The sequence below is a fragment of the Pipistrellus kuhlii genome, unplaced genomic scaffold (assembly GCF_014108245.1).
Source record: "Pipistrellus kuhlii isolate mPipKuh1 unplaced genomic scaffold, mPipKuh1.p scaffold_m20_p_7, whole genome shotgun sequence".
In the NCBI taxonomy this organism is placed as follows: domain Eukaryota; kingdom Metazoa; phylum Chordata; class Mammalia; order Chiroptera; family Vespertilionidae; genus Pipistrellus; species Pipistrellus kuhlii.
The window spans coordinates 1,628,889-1,644,261 of NW_023425573.1; the positions used below are offsets into that span (position 1 = coordinate 1,628,889).

General features: G+C 44.3%; 1 protein-coding gene across 2 annotated transcripts in view; it reads left to right on the forward strand.

Annotated features, from left to right (window-relative positions):
* MREG (melanoregulin) overlaps nucleotides 1–15,373 on the forward strand; it is a 49,956-nt gene that overhangs the window by 15,832 nt on the left and 18,751 nt on the right. For both annotated transcript variants that reach the window (XM_036421482.2, XM_036421483.1), the window contains exon 2: nucleotides 3,728–3,887. In XM_036421482.2, coding sequence (XP_036277375.1) covers nucleotides 3,728–3,887 — 160 coding nt within the window. The remainder of the gene's footprint in view (nucleotides 1–3,727; nucleotides 3,888–15,373) is intronic.

Consider the following 15,373-nt stretch of genomic DNA (forward strand, 5'->3'; position numbering starts at 1 on the left):
TTCCGCCAAGACCAGTTTGGCTCAATGGATAGAGCTTCGGTTTGGGGACTGAAGGGTCCCGAGTTCAATTCCAGTCAAGGGCATGTATGTTGGTTGCAGGCATATCTGTGCAAGAGGCAGCTGATCGATGACTCTCTCTCATCAATGTTTCTAACTGTCTATCTCTCTCCCTTTCTCTCTATACAAAATCAATTAAAAAATATTTTTTTAATTAAAAAAAAAGAAAAAAAGAAAAGCTGTGTATTCCTCAGGTCTGTGTTAGGTGTCGTCGCCTCCATAAAATCTTTCTTGCACTTCCTTCTCATACGAACACACAATCTGTCATTCCTTCTCTGCTACTACAACACTCTGTTCATCGTTTTTTTAAAAATCCACTTATCTCATTGCTGTATAGTCACATGAAGGGCAGGACAATGTCCTGTATATTTTCAAGTCCCCGAAGCCTCGAACCCAGCACCTAGCCTACACCAGGCACCCATTCCCGTGTTTGTTAAATAATCACAGCTGAATGAATGAATTCGATATGCTCCTTAAAGCCCCAATGGGCAGGGCACCAAGGCATCAGTTGCCTCAACCTTTCATGGGCTCATCATTCCTAAGGAGAGCCAGGCCATGGGAGGGTTCCTGCTGTTGAACCCCAATTTGGAGACAGACTTTGTTTCCTGTTGCCAGATTTCCTCAGTATCAACTACTGAGTATCTCAAGCTTGTGGAGATCTCCACATTTGCCTTTAGCCCACCTGTTAGTGGCTCATATCCCTCCTTCCCAGATGCCGTCTGCTTCCCTGGGCGTCTTCCGCCCATCCTTATCTGCCATTCCCTCAGGCAACACCTGCAGGTGTGCTTGCGCCCCATTGGTCTAGCTGGATCAGAGAATGGCATCCCTCACCAGAGAGTATTTCCGAAGAGTGGGCTTTTCTCCAGCTCCATGCCATCGTTCTAATCCTGATGCCTTTCACGTCTCACTTGAGTTACTTCAGTTGCATTTTAATGAATCCTCGGGTCCACTCTTGACCCCTTTCAAGCATTCTCCTCTCCACACTTTAGCCAGAAAAGTCTTTTTAAAGTTATAATACTGTCATGTCACATTGCATTCCTTTTAAACTCTTCCACATCTTCCCTTGCTTTTAGGAATAAAGAAAACATCTATATCTATAATAATAAAAGCATAATATGCTAATTAAACCAGATGTCCTACAGGATGTGCTTCTGGATAGTGCTATGGCGGGCGGGGGCCAAGGCAGAGGCTTGCAGCCACTGCAATGAACAGGGGCCAAGCCCCTTGCACGAATTCGTGCACTGGGCTTCTAGTTTCTAAATAATGTAAGAAAAGAAAATGGTTTACAAAGCCCTGTGGTTCTGGCCACAGCTACACCCCCAGCTTCTCTTTCACTGGCTGGTCAATGTCCCTTTTCTTCTAGGGCATACATACACTCTGCTTCCTTTCACCCCAGAGCCTTTGAACATGCCTGGAACACTGTTTTTTCAATATAAAGCTCCAGCATTCCTTTATCCCAGTGCCTACCCCCATTAGTTCTCAAGACTCCCTAAACTTCTCCTGTGATAGTTTTTCATTATGCAGTCATGTGATCACTCATTAATGTATTTCTCTACCTAGACTCTAGTGAGGTCCAATCAAGGACCATGTCTATGTTGCTCATGATTTTATTGAGCTCTGTCATTAACATGGAGTTGGTGCTTCATGCATACCATTAGATGAAGGGAATAGCCCCACCATGACCTCACCTGTCTGGTCCCACAGAAGTTTACTGGAGCTGTGTACAAACATGTCCCTGGTATGAGGCTCTGCTACTCATCTCTGTAAGCCCAAGCATGGATACTGCCTTTTAAAGGGTAAATCACAAGACCAACATGAAAAAGTGGGACTCCTGAAATTCATACTCAACATCCCGCATTATTTATTGAAACTACTTGGGTATGCATGTTTATCATTTCATTTTCTTTGTTAGGAAATTGATAGATATTTCATACTATTGTGCTTTAAATCTACCGTGCTTCCTTGAATTCAGAGCCAGTAAAAATTCATCTCTTTATGTTAATTGTATTCTCCTTTCAATCACACGAGTTCTAGTCCCCACTAAATTTCCTTTTTTTTTTTTGTTTTTGTTTTAGCTGCCTGGGTACTCTGTTAAATTTTATGTTTAGCAGTAAAATTACCTCTGTCCAGGTATCTGATCACATTTCTTCTCTGCTGTTTTTAAAATGTCTTTTTTTATTATGTTATATTTAATTGTTAGAGACAATTTATATCTATTTGTTAGAAATATATATTTATATATTACATTACATATTACATAATGCTAGAGGCCCGGTACATGAAATTTGTGCACTTGGGGTGGGAGGTGGGAGCCCAGCCTGCTCCGTCAGGGGATGTCCAACTGTTGGCTAAGCCATCAGTTGGACATCTTTAGCACTGCCACAGAGGTGAGAGAGGTTCCTGCCACTGTTGCTGCATGCGCCAGCTGTGAGCCCAGCTTCTGGCTGAGCAGGGCCCCCCACTGTGGTCACCTCTTGTGTTTAGCAGGATCAGGCTGAAACTGGCTCTCCAATATCCTCTGAGGGGTTCCAGATTGTGAGAGGGCACAGGCCAGGCCAAGGGAACCCACTAGTGCATGATAGGGGCCAGAGAGGGATGGAGGGTTGTGGGAGGTTGGCCAGAGGGGTATGGGGAGGACTGTGGGAGGGCTCCAGGGCGTGTCTGGCACTTCTTGCTTAGTCACTAATTGGCCAGACCTCAGCAGCAAGCTAACCTACTGGTGGGAGCGTCTGCCGCCTCATGGTCAGTGCACATCATAGTGACTGGTTGAGCGACCTTAGCATATCATTAGCATATTATACTTTGGTTGGTTGAACATGTGACCAGATGACCAGACACATAACATATTAGGCTTTTATTATATAGGATATACTATTTATTTTATTTATAGTACATTGTATACTTATGATGTATATGTTATATACTAGAGGCCCAGTGCACAAAATTTATGCACAAGAGGGTGGGGTCTTTCAGCCCAGCCTGCACCTCTCCAATCTGGGACCCCTTGAGAGATATCTGACAGCCCTCTCACAATCTAAGATTGCTGGCTCCCAACATGCCTGCCTCTGCTTGATTGCTCTAACCACTTCTGCCTGCCAGCCTGGTCACCCCCTAACCACTCCCCTGCCAGCCTAATATATGCCTAACTGCTCTCTGGCCAGCCTGATTGCCCCTAACTGCCCTCCCCTGCTGGCCTGGTCACCTCTAACTATCCTCCCCTGCAGGCCTGGTCACCCCAATCTGCCCTCCTCTGCTGGCCCAGTCATCCCTAACTGACCTCCCTGCTGGCCCAGTCACTCACAACTGCCCTCCCCTGCAATCCTGGTCCCCCCCAACTACCCTCCCCTGCTGACCTGGTCTCCCCCAACTGCCTTCCTCTGTCGTCCCAGTCACTCCTAACTGCCCTCCCTGCTTGCCTGATTGCCCACAGCTGCCCTCTCCTGCTGGCCTGGTCCCTAGTAACTGCCCTCCTCTGCAGGCCTAGGTCCCCCCCAACTGCCCTCCTTTGCTGGCCATCTTGTGTCCACATGGGGGCAGTCATCTTTGATTACATGGGAGTGGCCATCTTGTGTCTTGGGGTGATGGTCAATTTGCATATTACTCTTTTATTATATATTATATTATATATTATAAAGCCCTTATACACTTTTTTTTTTTTTTTATACCACAGTAATAGCAACCCATATTCTTCATTCGGAGCAACTCTGGCGAGGGATGATGAAAAGAATTTGTGGAGTATGCCTCATGATGTGTCCCACACAGAGGCGGACGATGACAGAATCCTGTACAATTTAATAGTGGTTCGCAATCAGCAGGCCAAAGATTCAGAGGTAAGCACTTTTTGAGATCTTGTTGTGTGCAGATGACAATGTCCAATAAAAACAGCAATGAATGAGAAGACCATGAGAAAGAATGATGAAAGGTTTGACCTGAAGGCATTTTAACAGAATATAGTTGCTAACTATAGCTGGCCTTGGTAGGCCTGCTTGGTAAACCAATAAGACTGATATCTTATTATAACCATAATGGGACAAATTACAACAGCACAGAAACAGCAAGACAGGAAGGGCCTGAAGATAAATGAGAGAGATAGTCCATCTCTCACTTTTCCAGGTGTTCAGCAAGCCACAGTCACAAGAGTCACACTGAAGGTTAGAGGGTACTTTGCATTCTCACCAATTCCATTAGTGGGGCCTGAAAAGCAGTTTTATTGTTTTTCTAATTAGATCTCCTTAAGTTGATCAGACAACAGCATATCTGCCAAGTCTGAGGTGATTTTTGTGATAAGGCTTGCGTGGATGGGAACGCATGACCTTGCTTTCCCTTTCATTAATGGGAAGAGCCAGTCCTTTCCCAGTTGGGTTTTCTGCTGGTGAGAATAGAGCTCATTCTTCTCTTCCTCTCCTTGCCCCAGTCTGCCCAAAGCTGTAACAGTGACAGGGCCAGATTATATACATAGTACACCTCTTGCTCCCCAGCAGCGTGGCCAGGGCCTGTGCGCACGAGGCAGGGGCTCGAAGAGGTGCTTGGAGCTGAGCCTGGCAGCTCTCTCTGGGGAGCTCCTTTTCTCCGCCCCACGTGTCTTCACTTTTGAAAAGGTGGTGGACGAGGCAACGTGAGCTACAAGGTGCTCCGAACAGACACAGCTCCAAAGTGGCCCTTAGTGGCATTTCTGTTATTCTTGGGCCTGTGTGCGAAGCCATCCAGAAGTCTTTTTGTTCTCCTAGAGAACATGAAGTCAAATGAAGTCAAACTTACCTCTAGTGGTTCTCAACCTTCCCAGCGCCGCGACCCTTTAATTCAGTTCCTCATGTTGTGGTGACCTCCAACCATAAAACTATTTTCGTTGCTACTTCATAACTGTAATTTTGCTACTGTTATGAATCGTAATGTAAATACCTATGTTTTCTGATGGTCGTAGGCGACCCCTGTATATGAGGTGTTTAAATCTCAACAAGTTCCATATCTATTATTATTGCTGATTTCCTTTTCCACCCAGGAGGAAATTGGTGCAAATTTTAATAAAACAGAGGATTATAGTTTTGAAAGAAAAACAAATTCTACCTAGGTACAAGGTAACCTAGATATTTTACACAGGACAGTTTGGAAGCTCAAGCAAGGTATTAAGGAAAACTGAACATTATGCTTTTCCTTAAGTAGCAATAGCATGAAAGAGCCCAGGAACATCCATATTTGGATTTCTCTGAAAAAATGAAAAATAAATTCAAAACAGTGAGTGTGTTACTTATATTCCCCTATTTTATCTGAAGCTGGAGAAGGAAGGGTGACAAACAGATAAGACTGAATTTACAGTGTTTTCCTAAATTAAAAACAAAAAACAAAAAAAACAAAACAAAAAAAAGTAGGACACATGGGAGAGTGAACAATGAAGCAAAAGCATGAAGTTAAAAGTAACTCACAGTGTCAGAAAATGTAAAGAGGAGCATTATTTTAATCTAATGGAATCCACTTTTCATTTACCCAAGACTTCAAAAGCTAATGGAAAACTGATTTTCAGCAGAAGAAATAATGCATTTGCAGGCCTCCAAGTAGTGGAAAAATTATTGCTCTTGTCTTTGAATGATGTAAAATACTTTAATTTGTCTGAGCAATAGTAAACAACCTCAAAATCATTCTTCTTATGTTCATTCTCATTAAGCCAGTTGTACTTCACCTAACACACTCTGTTCTAGGGAACTTAATAATGGTTAATGAAATGTCAACGCACCTTATTTATTTGTGTAAATAATGTAACCAAATGGAAAGCTCTTGTCCTCTAAGATATTCATAATAATGAAAACAGGGCCAGGCACTGTTCAAACACTTTACATATATTAACTATGTCCTTTTCACAGCCCAGTGAGGTCAGCATAATTATTTCTTTTCATACAGCTCAAAATTTGGAGTTAGGATTTGAATCTAGGCTTAGACATCCTATATAATAAAAAGGTAATATGCAAATTGATCATCACTCTAACACACAAAGTTGGCCACACCATGTGGTCAAAGTTGGCCATTCCCATGTGAACACAAGATGGCCACCACAAAATGGCAGTAGGGGAGGGCAGTTGGGAGGAACCAGGCTCACAAAGGAGGGCAGCTGGGGGCAGTCAGGCCTGTAGGGGAGAGCAATTAGGGGTGGCCAGGCCAGCAGAGGAAGGCAGTTGTGGGGGACACAGGCCTTCAGGGGAGGAAAGTTGGGGTGACCAGGTCATCAGGGGAGGGCAGTTAGGGGCAATCGGGTCAGTAGGGGAGCAGTTAGGCATCTATCAGACTGGCAGGGGAGTGGTCAGGGGGTGATCAGGCTGGCAGGCAGAAGCGGTTAGAGGCAATCAGGCAGGCAGCATTTTTTTTTTTTTTTACATCTTGAATAAATCAATTGAGCCTGAGAAGAAACTGAAACCATAAAGATGCTTCAAACTTTTTAAAAATTACAGTTGACTACTTATAAATTGGAAACACCAGGGTTTAAAATCAAGTTAAGCTTCCAGGCACCTATTTCAGCGTTGGCTTTGGTTTTTTCCTAGAACAAATGAATTTGACCACCAGAGATGCCTGTCTACCATGCAGTCACGTGCCTCCCATGCATTATCTGGCTTCTCATGGTGGCCTTTTGATGTAGATGGACTCTGTGTTAAAGAGAAAGACACACACCAAGAGATGAAGTGACTTTTCTTTATAGTGTTCAAGCGGAAATGAGCACCTGACTCAGGTTCAATGCCTTTGACAATGAAGTGGAGATAGAAAACTACAAGGTTCTGAGGATTGAGGACAGATATAGCTGAATTATTTCTTTGTTGTTTATTTTAAACATGAATAGGAGCAACAAGGTAGTAAAATAAGTGTATAGTCATAGAATTTTATAGAAAAGATGTAAGACACTGTCAAACTTAGAGATTTCTCTGAAAGGAAACTCCAATGTGTAATTGTTTTTACAAAGGCATCGAGGCTATTCAAAAACATTTGTCAAATATTTTCTTATGTAGTTGATGATTTTTTATAACAAAAGCTCAAATATGCCTGATATATGTATTAATGGGTTTGTTTTATTAGTAATTGATGTCATATGTTAAATCAAGCAGATTTGATTTGGAATTAGTGTGTTGTCAGTTCTTTATATACCCAAAAGACTAATATTTTTTAGTCTTTATGTTAATTTCATGTAAAGAATATAGGAAATTGTTTTCTGTTCTTTTAAACAGCCCACTTCTCAATTCAGTATGAGAACTCAGTGGTTGATATTGCCATTAAGTTAGAATTTCCACTTTCATCATAGTAAGGACCCACTTCTAGTTTCACAACTTACTCTTAGGTCAACGTGATGGATACGTCCCTGGGGGAGGCTGGTTGGTTGTTCATGTAGAGCTCACAGGCTTGCAAATACCACAGGCGATATTACTTCTGCACAAGATCTCATGACCAGCTATGTAGGTTTCTGAACTTGATTTTCTCAGGGAACCTAAAGCGGTTTGAACTTGGAGGGATATACTAGGGTTCTCAGAGAAAGAAAACCAGTAGGATCTATCTATCTATCTATCTATCTATCTATCTATCTATCTATCTATCTATCTATCTATCATCTATATCTATCATCTATCTATCTATCTATATCTATCTATCCATCATCTATCAGCCTTTCAATCATGTTTGGAGAGATGTTTCTCTTTAGGAATTGGCTCATACAATGGTGGAGGTTTGGTGAATCTGAAATCTGATGGAGGAAGCCAGCAGGCTGGAGAGTCAGGGACAAGTTGCAGTTCAAGTCTAAAGGCAGGCAGCTGGCAAAATTATTTCCTGCCCAGAGATCAGTCTTTGTTCCATTAAATCAGTGGTTCTCAACCTTTCTAAACCTTTCTAAGGTGACTCTGGGTACTGTGATGTAAATATTTGTGTTTTCCGATGGTCTTAGGCTCTACAGCAGCTTCTGTGGGTTGCGACCACTAGCAGGGTCGCCTAAGACCATCAGAAAACACAGATATTTACATAACAATTCATTAACAATAGCAAAATTGCAGTTATGAAGTAGCAACAAAAATAGTTTTATAGTTGGGGGTTACCACAACATGAGGAGCTGTATTAAAGGGTCGCTGCATTAGAAAGGTTGAGAACCACTGCATTAAATAAAGCCTTCAAGTGATTGGGTCAAGTTCAGCCACGTTATAGAGGGTTATCTGCTTTATTTTCAGTGGTCCAATTTAAATATTAATCTCATTCACAAGCACTTTCACAGAAATATTTATAATAATCTGGGCTCGGTGGCCCAACCAAGTTGACACACAAAATTAAATACCACAGAGCATTTTACTAACACTCACCAAATTCCCAAGAGACTGTCATATAAACTCAAATGCATGGAACCATCTGGTAGGCCATGAACCTGACAGGTCAGAGCAGCCTCTTAGTACATTCTATAATATAAGGGAAGCCAGTGATTGTAGCGGACAGTGGCTTGGTGAAAAGAAATCAGACAAGGACAATGACAACTGACAGTTATGGAGCACTTACTGCATACCAGGTGCTTCTTGAAGTACTTTTTATATACTGTGCTAACCACCATTGTCTTCCAGATGTGATACTTGGTGCTTTTATCTCTAGTATAAAGCTATCCCTGACTTTGGGACACCCTGATCCTTGATGGTGGTAGACAGAGATTTTTGAACATCACTCCCAGGCATTGGACATATGGAGGCATTTGGGAGGCAGGCAGCATGTGGAATCAAGGGAAATTCAGAATAATGTAATATTGGATGAATCTGGGGCTGAGTTCAAGGGAGGTATTTCAAATAAAGACTCAACTTTATGAGAAGCACGGCAGATACTCAACTGAGCCAGCTGATTAGGAAGGGAAGGTAGGAATCTAAACATCACAGTCTGAGTAGAACACAGAGATTTTTGCAAGTAGAGCTTAACTCACTGCCAAGACTCAGGAAGTCCTACTACCCATTTTCTCCCACAAATCCTCTTGACACTATTTTCCCAATCAAATAACAATGTCATCTCTGTGCTCATAGAGAGCCACACTTTTCCAGCTGGAGACAGTCATTTTCCTGATCTGTTATTTAATGTATATATAGCTGGACTGAGGGCACCAAAACTGATGAGGCTATTGAGTTTTGAGGAATCTCTGTCTGAAGGGACTGTGCCAGCATTCAGTTAAGAGCTGCATTTTGCTTTTGGCTGCAACACAAGTGAACCCATGGGAAGTGGTTGCCCCAGAATGGTATCCCTTGTGATCAAAATAGCTCTTCTGCTTCCCCCATCAGTCATTTTGGCTCCTTTCACCAGCTTGAAATGCTTTGTAAGGTGTTAGTCTAAATATGGAATCCGAGGAAAACCAACTCACCCACCAGTTTTGCAGTTGGCATTTCATCCTGTGGATGGTCTCACCTGGTTAAACAAAGATATGTGCTATTTGTAGATTCGCTTGGAAAATTAAAAATCTGGAAAGAAAAATATTCGAGGAAAGCACTGGTTAAACATATTGTAAAAAGCCATACTAGTGGATGCTATACAGCTGAAAAAAATAATGAGGTAGGATTTATAGGTACTGACTTGGAAAGACAGTTATGATCTCTTTCTAAATGGGTATGTATAGTACTATCCCGTGTGTAAAAGATAGTTCATCTATTGTATCTGAAAGCGTAATATAATTTCTGGAAGGCCACCTATGAACTTGTGAGCCAGGGTGACTGTGGGGGAGTTAGGAGAGGAAGGAGGAAGCTTTTAATTCCCTGGTCTTCTGTTTAAAATGAATTTTAGATCCTATGCATGCATCATTACTTCATCACACATACACTTCATACAAACTAAAATTCTCTCGCTTTTATTTTGCAGCATACTCTGGTGGCGTCTTTCTAAACGGTTTGGCTTTGCTTTACTGTGGGTGTGCTGGAGAAAGGGGAAGGGGACAGTGGAGGGAGAGGGGGGGAGAAGGAGGGACAGGGAGAGAGGGGGAGAGGGAGAGAGGAAGAGAAGGAGAGGGAGAGAAGAAGAGAAAGAAAGAGAGAGAGAGAGAGAGAGAGAGAGAGAGAGAGAGAGAGAGAGAGAGAGAGAGAGAGTTAGTTAGTTAGTTTAGGAGGAGCTGGAACAAACTTTGAGGAATCCTGCCAGAAGGGACTGAGGCAAAAAGCTTGAAAAACAGTGAGTGGGTATTTAACCTTTCAAGGCTGTGAGAGTCTCCTGATGAATCAGGCTCTTTCTCTGGAGCTCGGTCAGTGGTCTCCTGATACATCAGGCCCTTTCTCCAGAGCTGGCTTCCTCTGGGCAGAATTCATATGGTAATGACAGAGCTGCGTTTGTGGGCTTCTTCACCACCCCTATGCTCTCAGCCCCGCCCCTTCCTCTGGTTGGGCTTGCTCCTCTCGGTATAACGGAAAATGGCTCTTAATTGTACCAAGGCCGAGAGCCCTGGAGACTGATGCTGTGGGACTTCCTGATGCGAAGTGTTGAGCTGGGGCATCTCAGAGGGCTAATGAGGCCTTGTCTCTAAGAACAGCTTGGCTTGCTTTCTGGTTTGGACTGAGCCCAGGAGGAAAATGGTAGCCCCCACCCAATTCTTATGAGGGCCCAGGTCTGCTGCTTCTCAGACTTAAAACTCCCAAGATATTCCGGAAGGACACTGTAGTTTTCTTGATATGAAACTGTCCCTCTCTCCGGGTGCCCCATCCCCAGCTACCTGTGGTCCCATTATTGTTACTCAGGATCATTCCATGTACAGTGCAGGCGTGAGCTGTGCCCTTTGATGGTTTTGCAATCCAAGAGGCAGGCCATGTGGCTTATGAGTACTGACTGGGTCAGCCCTCCAGAAATGCTTGTCATGTTTTAACGACAGGTTATATGAGGTCAGGTCACACCCGGCTCTTTTACCACGTTGCTGTTGTCATAGTTATTAAAGCACTTGACCTGGAGTGAATGTCAGTGGACCTGAATCCAAATTAACCTCATTCCTTCTTCTGTAAATAAAATGTTTTGCAGCAGAAGGCCATGAGCACATGGGAAATGTGCCTTCGGGCCACAGGTCACCAGTCCTGGCTGTAGCATCGTGTTTTTCAACCAAGAACCAGAAGATCCAGGTGCTGGTGCCCATGAACTCGGCCAGTTATTGAGCAAGTCATAAGGGTGGAGTATGGCAGAGGCAGCCTTTTGTAGACAATCAAAATAATTTTTCTTCAGTCTTATGGCTGACTACACTTCAGCTGCTCAAGCTTTCTTTTTATTTTCATTCCTTTTTTTTTTTTTTTTTTTTTTTTTTTTTTTTTTTCATCTTTAGTGAGTTTACCAGAAAGTTTTGAAACCAAGCACACATGGTGACCATAAGAATCCACTGTAGTTGAGCTTCTTGTTACACACAGGCCGTGCTGCAGGGATGGGATCTCTTACCCATTTGCACCATTTCTTTTCCAGCAAAACACTTAACATTTGGGGGACTCCGAGGAGCTTGGAGTAGAAATGGCAACAGCTTGCAGGAAGAGAGAAACCTCAGACTTAAGACTGGTCGGGGTGTCTACTCTTTCAGCCTAATCTTGCCAATATGCAAAAAATAGAGTAAAAAAAATGGTCTCTGTCATCTTCTACCACATATACTATAATATTATCCGTTGAAAGTCAGTGAGGTTTCTGTATTTTTTCTAATGGGAATGACTATGCGGCATACTCTTAAGCCATTTTCCCTTTGCTTCTCCAGGCAGAAGTCTGGAGGGAGGTGATGTGTGGATGAAGTAGACTGTTTGGGGTAGGACTGAACCACCCAAGGATTTATTGGGACCAGCAAGAAGGGCAGCCTTCACACACAGAACCTTCTCTTTGCCTTTTGTCCCCTTCCCCCACCACCACCCCTCAGCTGTGCAAGCCTCTCCATGGTTCTTCTCATGTGACCTTCTTCCCGCATCCCCCTTCGGTTGGCTCCTCACCAAGCCTGGCTCTCCCCGCTGAATATCCCATCCATAACCTTTCCCTTCCACCTTTTTATCCAGTTAATGTCTACCCACTCTGATATGCTCAGCTAACTGCAAATTAAACAGAAGCAGGTATTTGGACAAAACCAGAGGAATTCTTTGGATGGTTTGAAAGAGGACCTTGTGAATCCAAATTCATTATAATTGATGAGATATGAGGAAGAGGAGAGGTTTTCTGAGCAGAGAGGCCAGCTCAGCTCAGTGCTCTTCTTGCTGGGCCTCCAGATACGTCCCAATGTATTGTCATACAGTCTTGGTCTTTCCTGACCTGGGGTTGGAGCAGCCTCATCACCCTGGAAACACTGCTAGAAGCTCTAGGTCCAGTATTCCCGGGAGAGGGACAGGGAGGGTGGAGGTGAAGGCACTGGATGAGCTAAACCCTTTCTCATCCCCAAAGATTTTGTGGGGCCCAGGGGCTGAATTGTTTAAAGGGGTGAATCTGGACTCAGCTGAGCACATCTTTGAGTGGCCCAAGAATATATATAGACTTTCAGGGGGTGCCCACTGTCTTTCCCATCAGACTGGGGTTGGGTCCGGCCAGGCAGGGGCATTTGAGCAATGATCTCCGTTCCAGCTGGTGGAGCCTCAGCTGATGTGGAAACACTGACTGCCCTTCATACCACTCGCCCCACCTGTTCCTCTGCCCTACTTTGGAAAGGTCTTCCTCTCTGTTTCTCCTGCTTTCGGTCCCCTTGGACTCTACTTCCAGCCGCAGAAAGCCGCGAGCAGGGCTGTGTAAAATGACCAGGGAGGGGAGCAAGCAGCCCTCTACTGTTTTTACCTCCCCCACTTCACTGGCTCAGGATATTGCCACCTGTCTGTGCGTGTCTGTGCGTGCCTATCGCAGCTCACACAGGGTTAGACCTGGTAACGAAGAGGAACTGGCTGAGGCTCAAATATGCCTTGGCTTTGGGCTGCTGAGTGAGTGTTCAGAAGCAGAGCATGCCTCCGTCTTCACCTTCACATTTTAATCCATGACACAGCATTTATTACCTGTTTGTTTTAAAGGGTTGTTTGGGGACTGGAAAGCACCGCTGGGTATAGAGTGGCCAGAGAGAGTGGGTAGTGAAATGTTTCCCTGCGCCTTTCCTACGGGACTGCCTCCGTATAGCCATTGGCTCTACGTGTTGTTTTTAACTAGTCCTGGCAGCTGACACCTTGCTTATCATGGCAAATGTCTCCTTCTTAGGAGGACACCGGTCATATTGGATTAGGGCCCACCCTGATCACCTCATTTTAGCTTGATCACCACAGGAAAGACCCTTTCTCTTTAAAAATTGTCACAATCTGAGGTCCCCGGGGGTTAGGACTTCAGCATATGGATTTGGGGGACATAATGAAATTAATAATGGTAGCCATGCAGTGGATAGGATTAAAAGTGGTTGTTTTGTTTGGTGATCAGATTAGACCTGTGGGCACAGCGGTAAACAAAGGGTCTGCCCTCAGGGAGCTTATGTTCTACTGAGGGGAGACCCACAGCAAATTAATATGTGGGGGGTTGTGGTAAGCACTTTGAAGGAAAATTAGACAATACGAGGGAACAGAAGGAGTCTCTGGGCTGGAGAAGGGAGATCTGAATGACGTGAGGGAGTGAGCCTTGGGATGGACATTCCAGGCAGAGGGAACAGCAGCTGCGAAGGCTCTGAGGCAGGAATGCACATGGTATGGATTAGGAACAGCAAGAAGGCCAGCGTGGCTGCAGCAGAGGGAGGGAGCTGTTCTGTGGGCCACTGCACTGGGGACACGAGCGAGAACCAGATCATGAAGGCCAGCAGGCCATGGTGAGGATTCTGAATTTGTTCTGAGAAGGATGGGGTGCGCTTTCAAACTAAACAGGTAGAAAATATGTATTTGTCCCTTTGCAAGATTTGTTCTTTCCTTCTGGCCCCTTTTACTCCCAGCTCATGTTCCATGGGAGTTCTAAGCAGGCCTGGCCTTCTCTTCCCATTGAGAGGTAATTCTCCGTAGGTCTCTTGGTCTCTGGGCATGTTGTGAGAAGAGCACGTTGTCAGCCCTTCATTCTGGGGAGTTTTTTCAAAGGTGTTTGCACAGTGAGCTGCCTCGGAAGGTGTAGGTCTCTCTCCAGAGCAAAGCACAGGCAGGCCTGTTGCCCACTGTATCAGGTTCAGGTTTCCCAAGTTCAGGGTTGCTCTCCTGTGAGGCAGCCTCCTGCATGTGCAGCTAACTTTCTATTACTGTGTTGGAATCAAGACTTAGAGAACTCGCATAAAACATGCTGGTCTGCTATTGCTGGGTCCCTGTCTCTGACCCAGGAGTCTCGTATTTTTTTTTTTTTTTGCCAGCATTCCTACAACTCTGGCAGAGCTTGGTAGCTTGTAAAAGAGTCAAATCTCAGACGCTTCACAGTTCTTGACACACCCTTAAAATAGCTTCTGTGCTCAAGGCCTCATGACATGCTTTGGCGCGTGTCTGTGGTCGTTAATTTTTTTCCTGTTGTTATTGGGCCTCTTCCCCCATATGAAACCTACCAGGACACTGATAAAACTACTCGGGTGGAAGAAGAGGTAAAACTTAAATTTCCTCATCTCAGGCAGCCCGCAGGCATCTTTGGAAAAGCCACCTAATATAACTTCAAAAACTCTATTGAGCTACTAAAAGGCCCCTTTAAAACTTAAATTTGATATCTAGGAGCAATAACACATTAATTTGTATCAGAGGCTGATGGGTTGCGCCTGGGCAAAAAATTACCCATCATGAATAGGTCAGCACAAATCCGTTTTTCAAATAGGATCCAGGGCTGACAAGTTTGATTGCAGGGTAAGCAAGGGAGGTTGGGGGAGAGGGCCCTGCAGAGCTGGCCCAGTGCATTTGGGCAGGAATAAAAAATAGAGGAGGAGAATCCTAGAAGAAAGAGGTCCCTAGAGGAGAATAGATGATAAATAAACTCACATTTGAACTACTTTGTTCCTTGATCCTTATGATTTCTTCGAGATGCCCCCCGAGTTTTGAGAGGGAGCCGGCAGAGGGAGAGAGGCACCTTCGCTTTCACAGACAGGTTGTGTTGGGGTCCATGTGGGTTCTCATTTGGAAAAGTGAGTCCCCAAGTTTGAAAGCTCATCTACTTCACTCTGTTACCTGGGCCTCTGGCAGCGGGTGTTGAAAGTAAAGCAGATGCTTATTTCATAGGAGGAGTGTGGCAGAAGACAGGATTCCTGGGGTTCAGGCCCAACTCTGCGACTGTCTCCTGAATGTACTGCTGATTTGCTGTGTGACCTTGGGCTGGCCACTCACTCTCTCTGGGTCTGTTTTCTTACCTGACAGAGGGAGCGATAGAGGATATATTTAAAAAGTCTCCATATTTACAGTAAATACCTGTGAATTATGGAAAAGTGACATGACTT